The 22,975-nt window shown below is 40.7% G+C and overlaps 3 protein-coding genes across 7 annotated transcripts; 1 reads left to right on the forward strand and 2 right to left on the reverse strand.

Annotated features, from left to right (window-relative positions):
* Window positions 1–4,936: 4,936 nt before the first annotated feature.
* mterf2 (mitochondrial transcription termination factor 2) lies at window positions 4,937–6,835 on the forward strand. Of its 3 annotated transcripts, none has more exons than XM_029523583.1 (2): window positions 4,937–4,958; window positions 5,695–6,835. In XM_029523583.1, exon 2 carries the CDS (start codon window positions 5,708–5,710, stop codon window positions 6,833–6,835), a length of 1,128 nt encoding a protein of 375 aa, XP_029379443.1. In that variant the 5' UTR covers window positions 4,937–4,958; window positions 5,695–5,707. The 3 variants fall into 3 exon arrangements, with proteins under 3 accessions (XP_029379443.1, XP_029379441.1, XP_029379442.1); XM_029523581.1 differs by lacking the exon at window positions 4,937–4,958 and adding an exon at window positions 4,967–5,204; XM_029523582.1 differs by lacking the exon at window positions 4,937–4,958 and adding an exon at window positions 4,967–5,195.
* Window positions 6,836–10,062: 3,227 nt separating this feature from the next.
* Window positions 10,063–12,596, reverse strand: LOC115056898 (dihydrofolate reductase). Its single transcript, XM_029523677.1, has 6 exons — window positions 12,474–12,596; window positions 11,735–11,784; window positions 11,262–11,367; window positions 11,023–11,149; window positions 10,813–10,928; window positions 10,063–10,458 (listed from the first exon to the last, which is right to left on the reverse strand). Exons 1-6 carry the CDS (start codon window positions 12,578–12,580, stop codon window positions 10,368–10,370), a joined length of 597 nt encoding a protein of 198 aa, XP_029379537.1. The 5' UTR covers window positions 12,581–12,596; the 3' UTR covers window positions 10,063–10,367.
* Window positions 12,597–13,222: 626 nt separating this feature from the next.
* Window positions 13,223–22,975, reverse strand: cry1b (cryptochrome circadian regulator 1b). 3 transcript variants are annotated; one of them, XM_029522414.1, is made up of 12 exons: window positions 22,560–22,973; window positions 21,865–22,133; window positions 18,991–19,099; window positions 18,501–18,643; window positions 18,217–18,401; window positions 18,033–18,121; window positions 17,144–17,284; window positions 16,722–17,033; window positions 16,484–16,635; window positions 15,935–16,137; window positions 14,936–15,073; window positions 13,226–14,574 (listed from the first exon to the last, which is right to left on the reverse strand). In XM_029522414.1, exons 2-12 carry the CDS (start codon window positions 22,020–22,022, stop codon window positions 14,492–14,494), a joined length of 1,713 nt encoding a protein of 570 aa, XP_029378274.1. In that variant the 5' UTR covers window positions 22,023–22,133; window positions 22,560–22,973; the 3' UTR covers window positions 13,226–14,491. The 3 variants fall into 3 exon arrangements, with proteins under 3 accessions (XP_029378275.1, XP_029378274.1, XP_029378273.1); XM_029522415.1 differs by having other exon boundaries at window positions 13,223–14,570; window positions 14,947–15,073; window positions 21,865–22,975; XM_029522413.1 differs by having other exon boundaries at window positions 21,865–22,973.

A 22,975-nucleotide genomic window follows, 5' to 3' on the forward strand; every position in this document is an offset into this window, starting at 1 on the left:
TACTGTGCTTCAACGTGCACATGATTCATTTATGACCTCAGGAGCAACGTTGTGATATTCAGATTGACATTGTCAGTCACGAGCCAAAATAGTGTTTTAAAATAAATCAATTGCTTTTTACCAGATTACAAAGGTTAAAACCCAGAATTGGTCATTGGCACCAAAGAGAAAGAGGGCAGGCAGATGGACGTTTGATTCTGAAGTAAAATAAACCACAATCAACAACTGATGAACAGTTGGATGGAGATGCAATTTATGGACAGAATACACAATGCCTTGAATCTACTTTGCAAACATCACTAGCATATTCATTTTTCATCATTCATTCTCCAGTTAAAAGTTCAGTAGATGGTGCCTTCTGTTGTGCTTATGTGAGCGTTCGTTTGTTGTCTAGCTTGAGATGCTGCTCGTCTTCTCTGCACAACAATCACTGCAATAATCAGCCCAACCACCAGCAGCCCCACGGTGATTCCTACTCCAGCTACATGAGCAACAGTGTTAGTGGCATTACTCAATGTCAGAAGTGTATCCTGTTTTAAAATGCACCTGTTTAAAATGGGAGTGTATTCTTCATCAGCATATTCACCATCATCATCACCATCATGATATTCTTCGTAATCATGATCGATTGACTGCTTGTCACTTAAAACAATGCAGTGGTACTCCCCTGCGTCCGCCATCACCATGTCAGAGATTGTAAGCAGGCCACTGTTGGACAGAGTCAGTCTGCCCATTAGGTCTTCTGGGATGGGAACATCCTCATTTGAGTCATGGATGAGGACATTTTCCCCTGATGTTCCTCTGCGGTACCACTGCACCCTTTGTGAATCACCATTTTCATTTTTGCAGTCCAGTGAAAGGCTTTTGCCTAAGAAATACTTTTTTTCTTCTTTGGGATTTCTGGGGCAAAGAATCAGGTAGTAGTGCAGCTCAAATGAGCTGGAGATACATGTATAGTCTCCGCTATGTTCTTCAGTGATTTCAGGAATTACTAACGAGAAGTCCTCTAATTTATTACCAGTTGATATATACATCTTACTGTTCTTCAAGAGGCTGCTGTTCATCATCCCCAGAGGTGTCTCCCAATGCTGGTTTTTATCATTTGAGGGGCATTTCAGCACCAGTTTTTCCTGTTGTGAGACAAAAATGTCCCTGCTGCCAGACTTGTCTGGTAAATACAAATTTTGGAAACTGAGGCACTTTTCACCGCTGATCACAAGACAGTGAAACTGGTGGATGCTCTTTAATATGCTATTTTTAAGCACGAGTGACACCCCATTGTATTTGACCTTCATGACTCCCTGCAGTTCCTCAACCAGAGGCTCCATTGAAACACGGCTGTCCAGGAAAAGTTTTTTCTTATAAGTTGGATAGATTTCATAGTACCACTGCACAGAGGATCCTGTTGGAATTGCTGCATTGCTAGTGCACTGAATCTCAGTTTCATCAGCGTCCTCCTCCAAAGTGATCTCCATCGACATAGTCTCATTCTCACAAATAATGAGCTGTTGTGAGTAATGTTTGATGAGTGACTCATTCTGCCAACATTCCCTCCTATAAATCCCAGAGTCCTTGTAAGTAAGGTTAATGATTTGCAGCCCCAACAGTTGGTCACTGTGGCTTGGGAAGATACGATCCCGCATGTCTTCAGATGAAGTGGTGGTGCTGCTGCTTTCTGAGGAATTACCAAGCAGCTGGTCTCCCTTTTGACCAGATCTATAAACAACGATATAATCCACTCCGAAACAATATCCGATCTCAAACATGGTGCCGTTTGCTCTAAAAACAAGCTCTGGATCTTCAGTGCAGATGAGGTTGGGGAGGAGGAGGCAAAGCAGAACCTTGAGACAGCGAAGGGAGGTCATCTTGTGTAACTATCCATGTATTTGTCACACTCTGTAAAGTGTGTGTGAAGTAAGCCTGTTTTAATGTATCAACTTTTGCCCGTCAGTAGGTTCCACCTCCAGGCAGTTCCCTCCTCTTATAAACAGCTACACAAACACACACAGAGATATGCACGTACAGACAAACGCACACATCCATGTCTAGTTAGGCTGTCAGCATTCGTGACAGGAGTGGATAAGAAGGGAGTAAAGTCATTAACATTATTGAATTAATTGTGAAAAGCTCAAGACAACAAATTAAGGTAAACAAAGACACAACATAAAAGTCTGAAGTTCCATTTCTGATTGGACATGAACCACTTTGAGATGTAGTTTGACTGGTTTTCCTCCTGCTGTAGGTGTGGTCAGAGACCATGTTAGGTCACTTGACAGCAATTAGAGGGAGTGTTCATAAACACATTTGTTTTCTTGTAAAGTCTGCGGAAGATGCTATGATAGCATGTTTTAAAATGAAAACAGGGCATTTTTCTACCCCATCACGTTCTTATTCAGTCAGAATATTATGTGACCTAAATGTATGAAGTATTAGGTAATCTTTTGTCACTGTGAAGCAGCTGAGTACATTTATTCATTCATTTCTTTCATGCCCTATCAATTTCATTCAGTGAAGGAGCTGAGTAATGCAATACTCAACACATAAAATCCAAATGTATTCTGTTGTTCTACAAAGATCCGGAACCAAATTATATTTAGAAATGAAAAACATTTCCTGTTATATTAGGTTTCTTTTATGGTGTGAAATCTGTCATTCAGTCAGATAACATACTGTGGGCTTGGAGATATAAAGCCCATGTAATAACCTTCTTTTGACTTGGTTGATTTCATAAGGCCCATGGGAGCCCTAATTAATAAGTAACCACAAAAGAAAAAGTCAATCTTGAACTAAAGAACAACTGAAGACAGCTTTTTGGTTAGAAAACTTTGACTAGATTCCAGGCACATGTTGACTGTACTATTCTGAAAATGTATGTTTCTGACTCGTGTTGCATTGATGGTTATATGAACGGCTCAAACTTAGAAATTACGACACAAACACAAAGGGTTACAGTGTAAATACATGCAACTTCTTTCAGTAAATGATAACAGTACCTGCACGGGAAGACCCACATTCTTTAGCCATTTCTGGAGGAAATGGGGCAGGCAGCAACTGGTTTTATGTGATGATAAGATAAAGCTCAATAACACTGTTGGACAGTACAAAACATCCCACTGTCCCTCCCTTAGTAGGAGATTTTAGCTGGTGGAGTCAGCATTGCAAATGCAAAGTTTGGAAAGTTACTTTGTCAAATTTATTTTTGTGATGAAGCAAATTTTGCTTCTTATTTTGCAGGCTGAACAGGGGCTTTGGGGTGTGGGAGACCAACGACTCGTACTGTGGTAATTCCGGTGTGAAACTAATTCTAAAGATGGAAAAGTGGCAAAAGGAGATGAAAGCTGTTCCAAAAAGATGCTAAGTGGCAACAGTAAGGTTCCAAATTACTCCAAAGAGGCAAAAATTGACCATAAAGAGACATGAAAGTGCCACAAACAGAAATGTAATGACAAAACCAGCCAAACTCCTACATAAAGATGACCACAAGACAGAGGTGTGTGTAGACGTGTTGTTTGGTGCTGTTTTGTGTCTTTTTCAGCCAGGGCTGTCTTTGAGAGATGGCTGGATCGGACTTATCTGTGCTTTGGGTTCCATTCCCTCGTAATCTTTCCATGTCTCACTTCCCCAAAACAACACCAAGGCTGTCAGCATCTGTGAGTGCTTTGACAGCCTGTATCATATTTTGCCTTTATTGCCCAGCGGCAATTTGGATAAGCTTCTCCTTTTCTCCTCCAGTTCTTTGCCTTTGTTAATGCCTTTGTGCAAACGTCTCCTCCCTGCACCTTTCTGTATTGTTTCCTGTAGATGCTTTTGTCTGCCTTTCGCACAATGAGTTTGTAAAAGTACTTCAAGTACTGTATTGTCACCAGTATGCTTATATTTCAATTTCAGTCAAGTTAGACATCCAATTCCAACTATACGTTTATCAGATGGACTTGACATGAACCCACAGACTTTCTGTTTCCATCATGGAGGGAATGGTAATGGCTGGCATTGAGGGAATCTTTCCACTGTTTCTTATACCATTTGTCTGCATTTGATTCTTTTGTTACCTTGTCTTTTAAAAACCTGCTAACGTTTTAAGTTCCCAATTCATTTCGCATTGCGTGTGCTTGCTTAAAGCCTTGATGAAAGTCTGGAAACTGTCAATAACTTACCTGCGTAGGGAAGACGAGTGAATGACAGTGTTTACTTTGTGTGCCCACATGTTATTGTATGCCTGCCGTTCCTTTGCAAAGAAAGCTGCTCCCCGTGAAATACTTGGACATGATCTGTTTGAGATGCACACACCTCTAACAACAACACCATCAGTGCACTTAGGTGACCATCTCACCCATATCAACGGATTGGGTACTGAAAACAATAAGACATGCAAGCCTTGTTTTCCTTTGAGGCATATCTTCTTACTTGTACATAAACTATAATGAACCTCGCTACCCACTCAGCAGCAGCAGCTCCTGTGCTGCTGAGGGAACAGCTTGCGGAGCCGGTGATCAAGCATCATGATTAAGCACCAACTGCGAGAAAACTCTCCGTGTGTTCAGTCCAATTCAGCCCTGCGCTGATTACACTCATCAGGGCCCCGTATGCTGAAGGGTTTGGAGGCACACCAACTGCTGTTTGAGATACAGATTTTTGCCAAAATGAGTTAATCACTGGACATATGGCCTGCAATAAAGGAACAGAGCCTTGAAAAGAGAGGGGGACCGGTGAAACAGGAACAAAAAAATATACAAACACAAAGCTCACGCAATGTATACGCAGACGTTTTTACATTATGCATTTCAAAAACAAACAAATAAATCAAGGGTGTTTCAATGTTCTTCATGCTTGTGGCTCTTCCTTGCAGCACCTGTAAACACCTTTGGGTGGCGCTCTGATCAATGAGACAACAGTAATTAGCCGCAGAAGAAGAAAATAGTTCCATAACAAAGCGTCACTTCCTTTGACCGCAGCTGAAGGTAGCTCGTTTTCTAATAAACGTGTTAATGCATGTGTCACGCGCGTCCGATCACTTATAAGTGATAGTTTTTATGTTGTGCTGCGGTAAACATCACGAAGTCCGGCGGAGACATGTTGTAGCAGTTAGCTGCTAGCTGCTACTGCTGGCATCCCTCAAAAACCGAGCTTTTATTTTGAAATCGTCGACTCTGTGTTCGTTACCTGAGAAGTTTATTCGCAAGAGCGTAACAATAAAGGTACCTAAGGTAATAAAGAAGATACCTTGTTGTCCTGCACAGCTGTTGGCGGTAGATGTAATCAATAACTGGTGTTTTGTGGCGTCAGCTGCCTTAGACTAGCTCTGTGTACATCAGAGCCGGAAGCTGGTGTTTTTAGTCATTTACTGGAATCATTCACCGCAGTTCCTTCTCCTCTGTCTCTCTGTCTGTCTCTTTCTCACTCTCTCTCTTTCTGTCTGTCTATCTGTCTCTCTCTGTGTCTCTTTCTCACTCTCTGTCTGTCTGTCTGTCTCTCTCTGTGTCTCTTTCTCACTCTCTGTCTGTCTGTCTGTCTCTCTCTGTGTCTCTTTCTCACTCTCTGTCTGTCTGTCTGTCTCTCTCTGTGTCTCTTTCTCACTCTCTGTATGTCTGTCTGTCTCTCTGTCTCTTTCTCTCTCTCTCTCTCTCTCTCTCTCTCTCTCTCTCTGTCTCTCTGTGTCTCTCTCTCACTGCCTCTCTCTGTCTCTCTCTCTCTCAGGTGATCGGCATCAATGTTGCGCTTGATCACAACATCCCTGTGCCTCCGGTGCCAGTATGTGACAGCTCCACCTTTCAGCTCCAGGCCATGTACAACAGTGAGTTCAGAAGAGAACCAGCAGACCGTGAAGGCTCTCTATGAGCTCTCTGTGGACATCCAGAAGGTCCGCAAACTCAAAGGCTGGGTCTTGAATCAGAGCCCAGCCTACACTCAGGAGGTAGCTGACCTGCTGAATGACATGGGAGCCTCGGGTGTCATTATCTCCCGGATTTTAGCGGTTCATCCTGAGGCGGTCCTATGTCATCCAGAGCACATGAAGGCTCAGAGGGACCTGTGGATGACTGTGTGTCCAAACCTGAGAGAACTGGTTGGCATCATTGAGAAATTCCCCGCCTCCTTCTTCACCTCCTCCAGCCACCACCACAACCAGCGCACCAACATTGTTTACTTCCAGAGCTTAAACCTCAACAAACGAATCATCACCAAACTCATGGCCAGTGCACCCCAGAGCTTCAGCAGGCCTGTAGAGCAGAATGAGGTGATGATATGTACCCTGCAGCAGGCCTACCGAGAGCTGGGAGGTGAGGAGGCTAACCTGAAGATCTGGCTTCAGAAGCTGTTGAGCCAGAACCCGTTTGTTCTCCTCAAGCCCCCAGAGGTGCTGCGGAAGAACCTCCTGTTTTTGAGAGACAAGGGCTTCAGCACAGCACAGCTTCTCCGCCTGCTCTCAAAGCTCAGGGGCTTTGTCACTGAGCTGAACCCGGACAGCATGCATCGCACCCTGGCGTACTCTCAGGAAACCATGGGCTGCTCTGAAGAAGGGCTTCGGAACATCGTCCTCGAGTGCCCTGCCCTGCTTTACTACCCTGAAGCTATTCTGGCTGAGCGCTTTGATGGGCTCCTCAGTGCTGGGATCAGCATGTCCCAAATCATGGAGACTCCAACTGTGCTGGAGCTGACTACACAGATAGTGAGTTACCGTATCCAGCGACTGAAGGCCCATGGCTATGACGTAAGGACAGGTAGTCTGGAGGTCCTAAATGGGACTAAGAAGGACTTTGAGATGAGTTACGGAAAACTGCAGCTACGCAGAGAGAGACCGCTTTTCAACCCAGTTGCCCCTTTAAAAGGAGATGACTGACAATGGTTTTCTGCATGAATGCAAGTGAATTAAAGCTGTAACCCAAACATTGTGTTCCTGTGATTATTTATAACAATTTACCTTACATCTAAATTTGCTTCCACAACAAGCAATTAAGAATAAGATGTACTAGATTTTTTTTAGCAGTTTTATTAGAAAAATGACAATAATTCCATTTGGATTTGGCAGTGAAATCTGACCAGAAAAAAATCACTTCTAAGGGGAACAGTTTTTAAATTCAAGTTAAATTGAGCATAAAGACTAATCTGAATTCACTTTTTTCTTTAAGTGGAACAAGGAATCGCAATGAGGCAAAGTGAGCGCGAAAAGATTTTGTTTCCTCCTGCCAGCATCTCCGGCCTTGTAGGATGAAAGCTAATCAAGTCCGCAAACAACTTGAGAGTCGTGTAAATGTTTTTATTTTTCAGGCCCTAGTTTTGCTCTAATTAGGGAGTTTGAATCTTTTCTGCAAATGCAAAAAGGTTTCAAATTAAACATTTCACTTGTAGTTCAGACTGATTGCACCCTGTTTATCTGTTAGCCTGATGGTATTACCAATAAAAGAACCTTTATTGCAGCTGTAAGTTCATGTTGGAAGACATGAATGTGGTTAAGTAGCATTCCACCAGAGTGATATCAGAGAGTGAGACAAATGCAATGCCACCTTAAGCATAGTCCCTTGCCAAATAAAGGAATTATTATATCTTATTTACAGGTTAGCTCATCACAATAACTTAGCAAAAAATGCTGTGTGACATAAGTGTGTGATATGAGATGTGCTGATTCATCCGTCAAATGTGTTACTGAGTATTACTGGGGACAAACAAGGCTTTTCAAAGCATTTTATCTACAGCCTGTGCAGGAGTCATTTTCACACAATGTTCTTGGCAGCACAACTGTTCCCCTCAGGGAGGAAATCTAACTGTGTCTCAGATTTTTATTGTTCCTTTACAGATGGAGACATTTTATTATAAGCTATTTCACTACTGAAATGTCACTTCATTATCATTTCAAATGAACCCCACACCTTCGGATGAAAAAAGGGAAAGGAAAGTGCTTTTAGATTGGATTGGAAGTGACTTATTTCAATGCACTTATTATCAGATAATTTATATGAAAAACATTTTTCATATTATGTGGTTTTTTTCATGGGGTTTTCATACGTATGTGCGTCATGTGAGTTAGTGCCTCTACTTATTGTAGTGCATACCATCATATACCATCATCATACCAAATTAGTGCAGTCTCACCGAGCGTTGTCTAAGCGAGCACGCTGTGAAATGTTTTTTTGTCTCATTTTAAATGTGTCTTAGTGTTTGGAAGACAGCAAAAGCCCTTCAAACATTCTTAAGAGGGCATTTTAATGGGAGTGAGCTTCACAGCTAATGAAGCCATGACTTTATGCCTCAAGGTTCCCTTGCTCTCGTAATGTGGACGATGGGGGTCACAACAAAGAGAGAGAGGACTTGTATGTCTGGAGGGAGGAAGAGAAAGAGGAGGTGGAAGAGAAGAGGGGTGGGGGTGTTAATATACGTTAACAACTTCCACTTCCCATCTGCTGCCGTCTGCATCACTCAGCATGGTCCTGTAGTCATGGTGATAGCCACTGGGCAGATGATGTGAAAGTGAGTGCATCTGGTAATGAGTTTGAGCTCAGCAGATGGATGCTTGACTAGAGTTCATTTTCTACCCATTCACAACATGGAACCCCCGGGGGGCTGGGACACTACCTCCACTTCTCTGCAGCTGATGTACTAAAGGCAACTGATTCTACACAGACATCAAACACAATCTCTTCATAATGTCGCAGGTTTGTGTCTTTCACTAGCAACAGTTACAAGGAGTTAATCAGGATGCATCGAGGCAAAGCAAATGAGACAGGTGTACAAATGCAAGTCACCTCTATGTTCCAGTCAATGTCCTCACGTGGTCACGTGCTGTCCTCCTGAATTACACTGGCAAACCAGGGAAGTTAATGACAGGGAGTGTGAATAGTCCTTGTTCATTTCAAAATTCCTTAAAAATTGCTTTTATGAGTCATATCTTACCAGAAACAGATAACAATGCAGTGAAAAGGTATGATTTCCAGCTTGAAGCCAGAGCATGTGCAACCACTGCTGCAGTAAATATTCCTTATTTGAAGTCAGTGTGAGTTAAACTCAAAATGTTACTCTTCAAAAGCAGTTTATGTACTGTAGTTGAAAATGAAAGTCCTATGTAACGTCTGAATCCTTATGTGACTCTGAGAGTAGATGTTACTTCTCCATATCCGTCTATCATCAAAAAGTTGCAGCATTTTTTGGACCCCTGTAGACAGAAACAGCTAGTTGTTGGTTTTATGCCAATTTTTCACTCTCCAACGCACCTGCCCCCCAATGAGAAAAGACATATACACTGCACATGCAGTGGGATGAAAATAAATGTCACAATGATGGATGCTGAATGCACAAAAAGTAAATAATAATTTTCTGTATTGGACGTTGCATCTGAGCCACACTGAAACAGACTCATCTGTCACTCCCAGTAATGTCACTTTGTGTAGAGGTGCAGTCTACCGGGATCAGACCGCTGGTTGTGACACCATGAGGATGTCCTGACAATCATTCAGTTAGTCATTCATGAGTGTTTTTATAATGCCACTGACCATCTCAAGCAGAGACTGTCCTTGAGACTTAGAATACTGCTGCTTTTCAAAACCACTGTGTCATTTATATCATTAGGAAAAGAACAACCATAAATCATGAAATTAATGATGACAGATTTCTTTTAAACTTTATTTTCAGCCTCCTTAGACTGAGTGCACTAGCTCCCTCTAATGGTGTACCTGAGGACTCCAATACAATGTGAACAATGTTAATGTGATTTGTTACACTTGGGCTTTTGATGCTTTGCCATGTTTAAATATCTGCAGTTTGGACCGCAATATATGCACGTATGCTAATTCCTTACTGCATCAGACTTTTGACATTGCAATGGTGGTTTTATGCTGCAAAACACAACCAAAGTCCAAGATATTACAAGGGTGGCATTTGTGATACCTTAGGTGGTGGGAAGCTTAAGAAAATCCAAACACATGGAGCAGAAATTTTGTGCTTTAGTTTAATCATTCTGATCTTTAGTCATTTTATTTTTAGTGCACACTTACAAACACTTCAGGTTTCAAATTACAGCAGATCTAAAACAATATATGTGTTACTTGTGTTGTTAAAAATATATTATTAGAGAGCTACATAACCATAAACAGCTTTCAGAAAGTGACTGGTAGGCTTTTTGTCATGTTGCCTGATCTAATGACTCCATCTAGTGGAAAAATAGTCACATACAGACAGGTGAACACTCATACTGAATCTGGTTTTAGGAAAAAAATGAAACATCTCATTAAAATGTGACACGTGACCTTCCATTATTATTTTCATCTCCTCAGCCTTTTAAATTTGCAAAACAATGTTTAATCAATGGAGCTGTTCTCAGCAGATCAGCTTTTCCAGGAAGAGATGAAAAATCCACCTGAGATGATGTCTCCATTTCTCTTCTACACAGCATCACCAATCATTTTCTTGAATACTTGGCATTTGTACTTAATGCCGTTTTCCTCTTGAACACCACTTGGCACTCCAGGAAAACTTATTTGGGGACAAAAAGAAAAAAAAAGGCATTTTGTCAAAAAACTGAACTATGACAAGTCAATGCATGAACTAATTAAACAAGCCAAGAACTGAAAGTTTGGCAGACTTCAGTACAATCCTTTTTAAAACCAGGACATATTAATGAGACTGGCATAAAATAAAAAGACAGCATAAAAGACAGTAACATGACTCTTCAAAACAATGCCAAAGCAGAGCGTTTATGACCAAAGAGGATAGAGACTGACAGATGGTGCCGATGCTTGTTTTGCAACCTCAAACAAAAATTGTCTCTCATGGAGCGGAAAATGAAAGCTTTACCAGGCGGTGTTTGTGGATGCGAGTGACACTAACCTCTCTTGTAAAATAAACTGTTCTCTGTCAAAATCGGGGAAGAAAACGTCACAGTCAAAGTTGGCCATGATGTGCGTTAGGTAAATCAAGTCACACCACGGATGACTCAACGCTTCCTGGTTGGGAAAACAAGAACAGCCAGATATTGTTGCCACACTGTATTGAAAGGATAGAAGTAATAGTGACTTTGTTCCTGTCTTTGCGTGTTACCTTGTAGACCACCGCACCACCAATAACCCAGATGGTCTCTATTAAGTCAGCAAGGGGGGGCTCTCCAGCTAACCGCACCACATCATCAAAGTCTTTACACAAGAAGTGCGCATGATCTGGAACTGTGCTGTAACACAATAGAACGCATCAAGAGGGAAACGGATTAATAGTTAACCAGAGAGATCCTTATTTCGATTGTTGTTGTGTTTGTGTGTGAGAGAGAGAATATGATTACTCACGTCAAAGTGTTACTTAAGACAGCATGCAGAGCATTGGGCAATGGGAATGTTGATTCTGGGTGGGCGTACCATGTCACTCTGCCCCAGAGCAACAAATTCATCTTCCCTGAAATTGAATGAATCAAATATTTAACACCAACTTAAACTCATGTACCACATCTCCCACTACATTTCTGTGATGATGGCAACATATATTAAAGTTTTGGGTATACATTTAATGCTATTAAGTAAGGTTATGTGATAAATATAAAGGATCTTCTATCCCGGGAATTAATTTTTACTTTATTTCGTATTTCCTAAGATGTAGTACACCTTATTGAAATTCAACTGAGAATAGGTTTATTTAAAATAATCAGAATCGTCACTTTCTGCCTAATCCAGTGAATTTAAAAGCCTGAAAGATCAACGTGCTTCAACACACTGAAACAATATCCAGTCTAATGAGTAGACATAATACTAATGTTGGCTATTACCTGGTTTCGACACTGCTGTGATAGTGTCCAGAAAGTACTGGAATTCAGACCTGTGAAAAGTCACATTTTCAATATGAAATCATGCAGAAAAGTGTGCTATCAATACCACGATGGATATGATACGTGTGAGCTAAACTTATATAAAATATAAAAACACTTAAGGCGAGCCACATGCCTCACCTCTTAGTAACCGCTGTCACATCAACTGGACCAGTTTATGCTAAACTGAGTTCTCCCGCTTTTGTGATTAAACACTTACACTGCAAAATTAACTTATTACAGTTCTCACATCTTTTGTATGTTACATTTCAGTTAGACATACTTAACCTTTCCTTGTTACTGACACTACAATCTTAGTGGAGGAGCCCTGTTTAAAAATAGTTAGACTTTGCTTTGTGGTGTTTTACTCTGTCATTCATCTGCTTAAGTGCTTAAACTATAATCCATCCATATATATACCTGATAAGATTTTGGTTCCACAAAATAATATCTTTTGCTCTTCTGGCATTTATTTCTGCACAAAATCATTCCTTGGAGATATGATGCACTGACAGAAGGTCGGTGGATGTTTTTAAAGGATAAACTTTTCCTCACAACCTTGTTGAAGGCCTTGCAGAAGGTGTGAGGAAAGCTGTGATAGATTAAGATCATGTTCTGCTGTCCTGCTGATTAAAGTCGACCTCATACTAACTACAGTAAGTTTTAACTTTTAGTAAGCCACAGGTGCTTTCGCTCTTACGGTATGTCCCAGGGCATTTTCCTGTCTTTCGCGATCCCCATGTTGTTGCAGGCCGCTACCATGAGGCTCATCGGTTTCTTCTGCACTTGGTCCAGACTCTTCTCCATCTTCAAACCGCGAAGTTCTCGCCCGATCAGGATGTAGATGTGCAGCAGGAACTGAGTGCGTTTGCCTGCATGAGTGCACTTTATGCGGTTTTGAGCTCCGCTATCACCGCCCACCGGCCGGCAGCTGTCATTGGTCTAGATCAAAGTCTGAGGTAGTGTTTCCTGACTATCACAACACCGTGATGAGGATCACATGGCCCCGGCGCCTGATCAACCGAAACTAAGAGTTTTATCCTTGAAATTAACGTAAAGGTTACAGATCCATGAAGGCACCATCTACTTCCCTGCTGCTTAGACTACTGGACAAAAAAAAAACAAAAAACGGGAAATACATATAAAAATAAATATTATACAAGGTAAATGAGTAAGAACCAAAACAACTGTCAGAAGAAGACTGCAAAGCTCAAAGTGGTAATCACATTTAGGTGTTGGAGTTCATTGCTGAGATGCCCGGTTATTGAGGTCAGCCCCAGTTGACCTCTGGATTAAATAAAATGTTTGCGTCATTGTGGATGGACACACTCTTTGGCCAGTTAGCTAAATTACGAACAATGATGTTGTGACTTCTGCATGAAATTAATTTTAATATTTCACCATGAAATAATGTGAGATTTCCTCACCGCTCATCTGAGAGGAACATACGTGCCAAAGGGCCCGTCCCAGAGACAAAACACACACTCAGACCAAGATGACCGTCTTTGCATTGTGTCTTTGTATGCTGTGAAGACCCAACCAACATGTACAAAGTAACACAAGACATTTAAAGCCCACAAGCTCCACAAATTCTTGTGGTGCCTATAATATTTTAAATAGTAGGGTTGAATTCAAAAACACAGTCTTACTCTGGAATCTTTCGCGTTGAAATATAAAATCAGGTACCAATCACTGTCCTTTCCACACAATTAACAAAACAAAAACAAAGCAATAACATAAACAATTTAATTTTGAAATTTTACAGAGAAACTAGTTTCATCAAAATGTTTTGAGTGTTTGTGTGATGACAATGATGGCAATACAATTTGTATTATAGTGCAAATAGAAAAGAAAGAAAGAAAAAACACCAACAAAAAACAGTAATCATGTATTGCCTCTCCAATACTATTGGAATTTGGTCATACAAAAATAATAGATTTATGATTACAAAGGAGACAAAAGCACATGCATCAACAATAGAACTCTGGAGTTTTTGTAACAGTATTTACAAAAGGAGTTGGAAATTCCAGGACCAAATATACAAAAGTTAGAAATCAAAAAACCAATTGATATTTACAGACATACATGACAGCCTTTGTAAGGCTTGCTTTATTGCCAAATTTGGCAGACTTGCTTCTACTTTCCTTTACTGCTGCTCATCGGGCTCCCCGTTCTGTCAAACGATTTTTGCAGAATTATTTACTTTCATGAGTTCTTCACTGAATATTGATATGAAGCTTTAGGGGCTTCCTTCTAGAAAAAAAAAAGACTGCTTATGCATGCTAATTAATAAATGTCTGTTATCATCTTATATCAACATGTGAACAATGGCTGAGAGTCTCCGCCGCTGTACACAAGTCCCCCTGGCTCCATCAGAGGAGAGACTGACGTTTTCATAAAGAGTTGGAGATCATAAATATTGTGGTGGAAGACAACAGGCAAACTCAGGGCATCACAATTTGAAGAATTTTACCCGATTCCTGAGATTTGTTTTCTAGTATTTAAAGACCAGGACATGTGATTGAATGACTCACATAATTATCATGTACCATGGAGGATCATTTAGACTGACAACCAATAGTAACACAGGAGTCCAACAGCTTTCTTCTGGGTTGTCTATGGTTGGTAGTTACAGTCATTACTGTTAGCCAAAGGCGCTGCAGGAGAGGATGAGTCCTAGTAACCGAGACCGACCCTTTGTGTTCTCTCTTTCACACGCTATTTACTCGGCCTCCAGGACTTAGAGCTGCTCTCAGAAGGAGCCTCCTCACGGCGCCTCTTCTGTGTCACTTGACCTCTTTCTAAATTAACACATGGAGCACATATTAATAATAGAACATTATTTAAACTTCATTTGGTATCATGCCATATTTTGTATCGTGAACTGAGAGGAAAAAAAAAAGAACACAGTCCAACACATTTCGTAAATATATTTCTGAAATTATAACTTCTCTTTGCAGAGTTTGCCGTGCCCTTGGCTTGGGGCATGTTATCTTTTTTTAAATACCCTTGGGATGAAACAAGTTTTCAAAAAGGTAATAGAACTTGTTTCCTCAAAGGTAAACAGAACATGAAATGAAATTAAATGCAATAGTTGTCTATAGCCTTGGGGGAAATGAATACAAATTTTCTAGGATGATGCCAGCCATCTAGACTGTGTACCTGTTCGTGACGTTCCCTCCTGGACATACTGCTCTTCAGAGGACCCTCCTGGACCTTGACTGGTCCCTGTGTTGACTCCTGTAACATTGCTGCCACTTGGTCCATTGGTAGGATTGGCAGGTACTGTTGCCAGCAGGCCTACAAGGAGAAAAAGCATTTAACTTCACCCACAACTAATTAGTTCTTTGTGAATATCCCTGAACCAACATGAACACCATTGAACATGTTGAACTGTCCATGTTGTGCATTATTTAAACCTTGAGGCTGAATTTACTCATGTTGTACCAAAAGTAAATTCCATCGACCTGGTTGTGCAGTCTTTCATGATTGATGATAAACTTGTTTCTTCTTTGACATGATGGTAAAATGGTTATTTGGTGTTAGAGAATCTGTAGGTTATGTATTGTTGAATGATGTTTAGCAGACAATAAAAACACCAGCAAACTGTTTTAGCAGATCTACTAAGTGGTGATAAAAAAGATTCACAATGCTTTGCATTTATCAAAGCTAAATTGTAATAATGCCTGTATGGTGATTACTGCCTCATTGTAATGTGTCACGTTGAGAGTGAACTAGAGAACAAGTTCAGTATAGACAGTGTAAATGCAGAAAACAAAAAATGTTAATGTTAGGATTTTCAAAGTAACCTTCAGGCTGTGCCATGTATCAGACAGTTTTTTTGTATTTTGTGGTATTTTAAATTTGTTTTAAAGAAATAGGATCACAATTTCAGGTATTCAGTTATTCTACATACCAATCAATTGTACAATAATGGCGTTCATTAACTTGTGGAATATTCTAATACAATATTGTGGGCTACAAATTTGGCAAGCAAAGCCTGCAATCAGGAAGTTACATTTTAGCTACTGTCTGAAATGGATGCTGGGGTTGGGTCTCACAGCACAGGCTTAAAAATGAAATTATAGTATTGCAGGCCATTTTGTTAGGCAGATTTTCATAAATGCAGGTAGCATGTGAGTATCTGGGTCATGTCCCTACCCAGTCCTCTGTAGCAGGAAAGCTGCTGGTAAATTTGTTTCATCCGCTCTATGTTGATGCGGCTGGCCTCAGCATGGTTCACCATTGGCTTGGGGTAGTGGACTCCTATGATGCACTTGGCTGCCTTTTGTACTTCCTCTGGGGCATTCCATGGGTCATAGATGTATTTAGCTGGATAGGCCCTCAAAATGGGTAAATAACGCCTTTTAGCAGAAAATTAGAGAATGAGGACTCCAATTACTACAAGCAATTGCATCAAATTTCACATTTAGGACAACTTCTGTTTTATGATGGAGAAACACTACATAATAATTGACATAACATGCACACAAAATTATATGCAAGGTTAATCAATTGTTGATCACCATGCCAAACTATTTCCTCTATATGAAAGAAAGAATTACGAAATTAAGAATTATTATTATTAGAATTAAGAAAGCACAAGCTAACAACACGATGGTCCTTCTCTAATTTACGCCACTGTATGGGCGCCTTATGAGAGGTCACAAGTTTTATGTTCATTCGATCCAAATGAAAGTGCCAACCGACCTTATGTAGTCACCGTTGGGATCCGTGCGTCTCCCAAATCCCACAGGGCAGTAGCAGTGGAAAAACTGCTGGAAAAAGGAACTACATGAGAGCCACATCCAGCTTCCAGCATTTACACTCCAGTCTGCATCCAACAGCAACTCTTCAAAGACCTGTACGAAAACGCAAAATAAATTAGTGCAAGAAACACCGCAACAAGTGGCTTCAAGTACTTTATTTTGTTTCTTGTCATTCTTACCTTCATGCCTTCCTCCCAGCTGATCCAGAGGTCTCCCCTTGTGAGAAAGCAGGCCACAGCGTGCCTTGCCAAATGATGGATCCATCCCTCCTGCCTTAGCTGGGACATTATGGCATCTATCCAGGGAAACCCTGTCCGTCCCTCTGCCCACTTGGCCAGTGCTTCTGGGTTTCTGTCCCAGGGGATCTGGACACATACAGGGTTTCCATCCATTTTGTCAAAGCAGGGGTTGTTGGTGGCAGTTGTATAGAAGAACTCTCTCCACAACAGCTGCCCATACAACGAAAGTGGTGGGGTGCTGTTCTTCTTGACCTATTAAGTTAGAAAAAACAATGATTTAAAATTATTCTAAATTAAGTTTATCATCTGTAGAATAAACTAACAAATTCAGTGGTACATGTCTTGTGTGTGATAATTTATACCTTCCTGTACAGATCAGAAAGTTTGAAGTAGAAGAGCCGACAAGAGAGACATCCAAAGCGCAGGTAGGGACTGAGCCCTGTGGGGCTGGCCAGCAGGGAGTTAGCATTCATACGTGGACGCTCAAAGTTTGCCACCCATGCCTGTTGAAACATGGATAGTCAGCATTCACTAAAACATCATGGTTATATCACGTCGCACTTGAGATGAGTGGGGTGTCTGTAAATTCCACTGAAGAACTTTCCAAAGAATATCTATCTGGATTTTTTTTATTTTTCCTGTGTTCGTCTAATGATGCCTCTTTGCTCACTAGTTATGATGAAATTGATCTTTCCCTGAACATTGTACAGGCAGTTGTTAATGAAGAGTTAGTTCAACCTAAAATCTTGATTTATTTAGCTTTGTTTTCGACTCTCACTTTTGGTTAAGGCCTCTGGGAAGTGAACAAACGAATGAGACTGCAAACATCTGGAGGAAGCTTGGAGTGGATTGGCCATAGACCAGAGACCAGAGAGACCGTAAACTCGTTGGAGGGATTCCATATAACAGTATTATGGGAAGACATTGGGATCTCCCAGGAGGAGCTGGATATTGTTCATGGAAAGAGAGACTTGTAGGGTCCCCAGTTACCCTGCTGTCACTGCAAGCCCACGCTGGTTAAGTAGAAAGATACTAACCGATTCCAATGACAACACTTGACATCATGCAGTACACGTGTCTACAGTTATTTCAACAAAACGGTGTCTGGGTTCATGTTTATATTCACTCAATGTTTGAACTACGGAGCCACATCCAAACAATAACCTGAGCGGGATTATTGGTGAGTTAAAAATAAAGGTAATTGAAAATGCATTAATTTCCCGTCTATACTGGGAAGTAAAATACCGCTACCTTTCTTTCAAGGTGTCGCTCTAGCCTCATGAGGGCTTCTGTTTCACCACCTGGCCATACTGCTGTGGTCAAGCCTTCTGTTTCAAAACCTGAAAAAACAAATGTATTCAGTGAAAGGCCAACACCAGAGAATCAAAGCATTTACACACTTATAAATAAAAGAAAACAAACAAACAAAACATACCAAGCTCTTCCAAGGAAGGCACGCCAAACTTGTCATCATGATCATCGCCAATGGGTGTGGCACATTTTTTGATAACCTCACATGTGATTGTCTCTGCAGGCAGCTCCACAGCATCCATGCGATTGATGAGAGCCTGGAAGCGCTTGTATGTAAGAGGAGGCTGACCACCATTGAGTTCAATGATCCTTTCATAGAGCAACAAAGGATGTATTAAAAGGGAATCAGACATGCAGACCCAGCAGGCAATCAAATTCCATATTTCTTCAAAAATGTTTGTGACTCACTTGTCCAGATCATAAAGTGTGTGCGAGATCTGCACCATGACCTCGACTGCAGCCTCATTGGCCAGTTTTTGGATGGCAGCATCACGTTCCTTGCCAAAAGGCTCCGAATCATATTCATAAGATAAACGATTGATCTGCCATTCCTGAGGAAAAATGTGAGAATATATACATTACATTGTTCTGAACACAAATGCATGGAAATCAGTGCGTGGGTGGACAATGGATTAACAGAGATAAGACAGACCACAATCATTATGATTTCATGGCAAATTGAAATTGGTTACCCTCAAGTTAGGGTTGAGGTCTGAATGTAAGGTCACATGACATAAACAGACTTATAAGAGCAATTTAACAATAATATAATGATATTTAAGATATAATTTTTTCCCCTTAACCAATAAATTAAATACATATGCTTTTTATTTACATTTGAGAGTATAGGAAAGATAATTCAACTGCTGTGTCTTCTAGTCTATCTAGTCTCTGGTACCTTAAAAAGCCGAGGGAAGACATCTGTAGGCTGGCCTCTGATGACAAATAACCGTGAGTTGAGTTTGCGCAGGCTTGCATCCAAATCCTCTAAACAATGCAACAAAAACCTGGGAGCAGATAAACAAAAGGATTGGTTAAGTAACAGTGTCAGACTACTAGGATGTATGCTGGTTATTGAACAAAAAGTTGCAGAATGGTGAACTGTCTAAACAAGAAAACAGTATTCATGTAAAATTGGTGAACTGCGACTAGCCATCCATCTTCATCTACTTATTCAAGGTTGTGTCGCGGGGGTAGCAACTTCAGCTACTGTGACTATATTCAATATAGTCAAATGTTTCAACAACGCATATTTTAAGAAGAGGGACCGAATATATTTAGTTGTAAATCTGTTGGTGTTAGACTACATGACTAACAAAAAGTAATTTCCCTCCAGATCAACGTAACACTTTATTACACAAAGCAACTATATAAAGCCAACATTTTGATATCCAAGTCCTTCTTAAATAATTATTGGGAAAATAAAAAGTGCATAAAGATTTTGAAGCAGTCATTTATGAAATGTCAGACTCAAAGCCACCCACTACAACAATATACCAGTTAGATTGCCTTTAATAAAAACTTAACTTAAGACCACATATCATCTGATATGGAGAAATGACTATAGACAACCTGACAAATAACTCACATAAATCAAAAGTGTGGATAAAGTGGAGGATTCAAGCGTGTGCACAGAGAGCCCTCTTCTGGTGTAGTCTTATTACAGAGACACGCAGAGTGCCATATGCTGCACCTGGGTTTTTTTAACTGCTCTATTAGAATTTAACTAGTATGAACTATTATCCTGATTTATTTTGTTTTATTATTACAAAGAAAACATTATGACAATAGTGCCTTGCTGCTATTGTCATTTTTAAATACATTTTATCTACACTGTTCTTCTTAAGATAAGTGTTGTTGAGACACTATCCAAGTCCTTCCTAAATAATCATTGGGGAAATCTACAGAAAGAGGGCCATTAAACGGATTGACAGTTAACTATAAAATGCTGTCACTGTGTCTTCACTAATATTGGAAAAGATTAACAAAGTGGATGCATGTGATGAGCTATAAATAATGCACACCATATAAATGAAGCGGTGATGCTGAGTAAAGGGGGTGTGGAAGGCGTGATGGTTGTGGGGTCGTTCTGGTGGATGTTATTAAATGTAGGTCAAACCTGTGTAAGGGGTCAAGATGTAATGACCACAACACACTGAGATTTCCTTAGCTCTCCATTGGGAGCTTAGAAATTCAGTTCCTATGTCATTGTGGTCATTACCCACCTTTGGAGCCTTCATACTGCAATCCATTTTGGACAAAGGTGCTGCTGTCTTGCCATTAAGGAGACTCTTTAATATAACACCTTTGTGAAAGAAGGCAGGCATAAAACGGTCCACACACACTTATTTTAGCTAGCCTGCTGGCATCCCAGAATCAGAGAAAGGACGTGTTACACAACAGCAAGAACGTCTGTCTTGCCACAATGGCGCTTCTTTATATACAGATGTTGATCTGGTTCCATAATTACTGCTGATGATGGCTTAACGCTGGAACAGTAGATCATACTCATGAAGCTTTGTGGATTGCTCACTCATACAAGGTTGCTACCTAAATTTGCCATCTTAAACCTGCTGTAACTAACCAAATGCAGTAAATATCAATATAGAAAACACATGTCTTATATTTGGGTAGTGGAGTAACTCCGCATCCATAAAAATTTTAATTTGTGGCAAGCTGTCAATAACTAGGGGAATTGGCGGTCTTAATCACTAGTTAAACACCCATTGTAGAGAATCTACAATAAAATGACTGATGACATTTTTGTTGTGATTCATTCCACAATACATTTCTAAAAATTATTAGCAAAATTAAGTCTGATGCAGCTGCTAAAATTGTGAGAACTTGACTCAGAGGAAATTGAAAAACTAAAGGCCACCAGAGTGGACAATGATGGGTATGACTTAGTGGTCAATTATGCTGACATTTAACTAGTCTGGTCAAAAGAGTTGGCAGATTGAAACAAACAAACAAAAACAAACAAAACATACATGACATCATTAACCACAACAAAGACATGTAAATGTAAGAATATGTCAAATATTTATATCCTAAGCAGCCACAGGGGGGATATGTGTATTGACACCTTAATGAGCAGTAATGGTAAAAATAATCAAAGTCTAAGGAGTACCAGAATGAATTCTGGCAATCTATGGATGGAGTTTTAAAGAGCTTTTATAACGGGCTTCATTGCCTTTGCATCCTAATTCTTTATCCTTTCCAAACAAAGTCTCTTCATTTTCACCGCCTGTTTATGACTCAAGGGGGGGGTGACCATGCCAGCCTCCACATGGTGACATCCTGTCTATACACATGGTGCAATATGAACCCAACACTTTTTTGCTATTAATGACAAACAACATAGAACAACACCCTTTAGTGGATGCAACATAACACATTAGTTTTAAAACAACAGTAATTCATTTAATTGAGAAACATGGATGACCTACGCCTTGTGCATGTATTTTTGACAATTAAAGAGACACAATTTTGTGTTATAATAAAAATCAAATTTTCCAAAATAGAGGAGGGATTTTACAGGCAGCCTTACAGGTCATTGTCAGTTAGAGCGCCTTCTTAGAGTGATCAACACTTTTTTCCAATCAGCTAAACTACGCTGACTCTACTAACTCTGGCAATTAATAATATATGTTTCATATCACCATTTCATTTTGAGCTTAACAGTTTTGGATGTAGGAGGATATCATAACTACCCTGTTAAACCTTCCTCCCACCCATCATCCCCATTGCCTCCCTCTGTCCCACCGCTTACCTCCATCTATTGATGCCCACATTGGAGGACCCTGCAAACCAGGGGTCCAGGATGTAGATGCACCTGAGTGTGTCCGCTCCCCGGATGGAGTCCCTCAGGGACGGGTTGTCGTGCAGCCGCAGCCCCTTCCTGAACCAGTGGATGGTGTTGACCCCCATGTCGCCTGACTTCCTCGTTTGGCCCAGATTGGGGGGCGTGGGGATACCAAAAACAAATAGACGTCCTCTTCCGTCGATTTGGTAGAAAAACAGTAAACTTTACCTTTAAATCTGAAAACGAAGTATTTTTTTTTTAAACTGGTAAAAAAAAAAAAAAAAAAAAAAAGTCGATGGAGAAGGGATAAAGGTCTGTCCGACCTTAACCTTGCTCCATGAACGTTTCCGCAGAGCTGGATCTCCTAACCAGCAGAGGCTTCATGTGTGGACAGCAGGTGACCCGAGAGGACGGAGGAAAAACAACACAACTCCTGTCCGGCTCAGAAAGCCCGACAAAGTGACAATATTTACGGCTTTGGGTTGAAAACAAACAGTTAGCTTGGAGTTTTTGGAGTGATTGGTTACACGAGGCGCGACGGAAACCCGACGGAAACTGGGTCGCTAAAAAAAACAAAACAAACAAACAACAACAACAACAACACACCAGCGCAAAAAACAGCGGTCTACAACAACCTGCAACGTTATTCTGAGATAATTTACCTCACTTTGGAGACCGACAACAGCAGAAACGTGTGAAGACGGAGGCGCTCAGTAAAGTCATCGGTCGGGTAAGACGTCCTTTCTGTATCAACAGTTCCACCCACAGGGGCACGTGGGGAGGAATGGAGCGCTCTGATTGGTCGGAGTCAGCCGTTATGCAACGTTTTCTCCGTCACGTTTCTGTAATGTGCTCTCTCAACTCCGCTTACAAGACAAACGCAGTTTAAAATAAACAAACAAAAAACAAGATCCAACCGTCGATGTCCGCTTGTAAATCCCTCAATTTATCCCGTCGGGTTTAATTTCGGGGGAAGCAGAAATCCGAAATGACCTTAAAAGTTTCCAGATGAGGCAGCTAATCGGAGCCTTTGGATCGTACTATGCGGTAACTCCAGAGTGACCCGGATGAGCACATG

The sequence above is a fragment of the Echeneis naucrates genome, chromosome 16 (assembly GCF_900963305.1).
Source record: "Echeneis naucrates chromosome 16, fEcheNa1.1, whole genome shotgun sequence".
Taxonomy (NCBI): Eukaryota; Metazoa; Chordata; class Actinopteri; order Carangiformes; family Echeneidae; genus Echeneis; species Echeneis naucrates.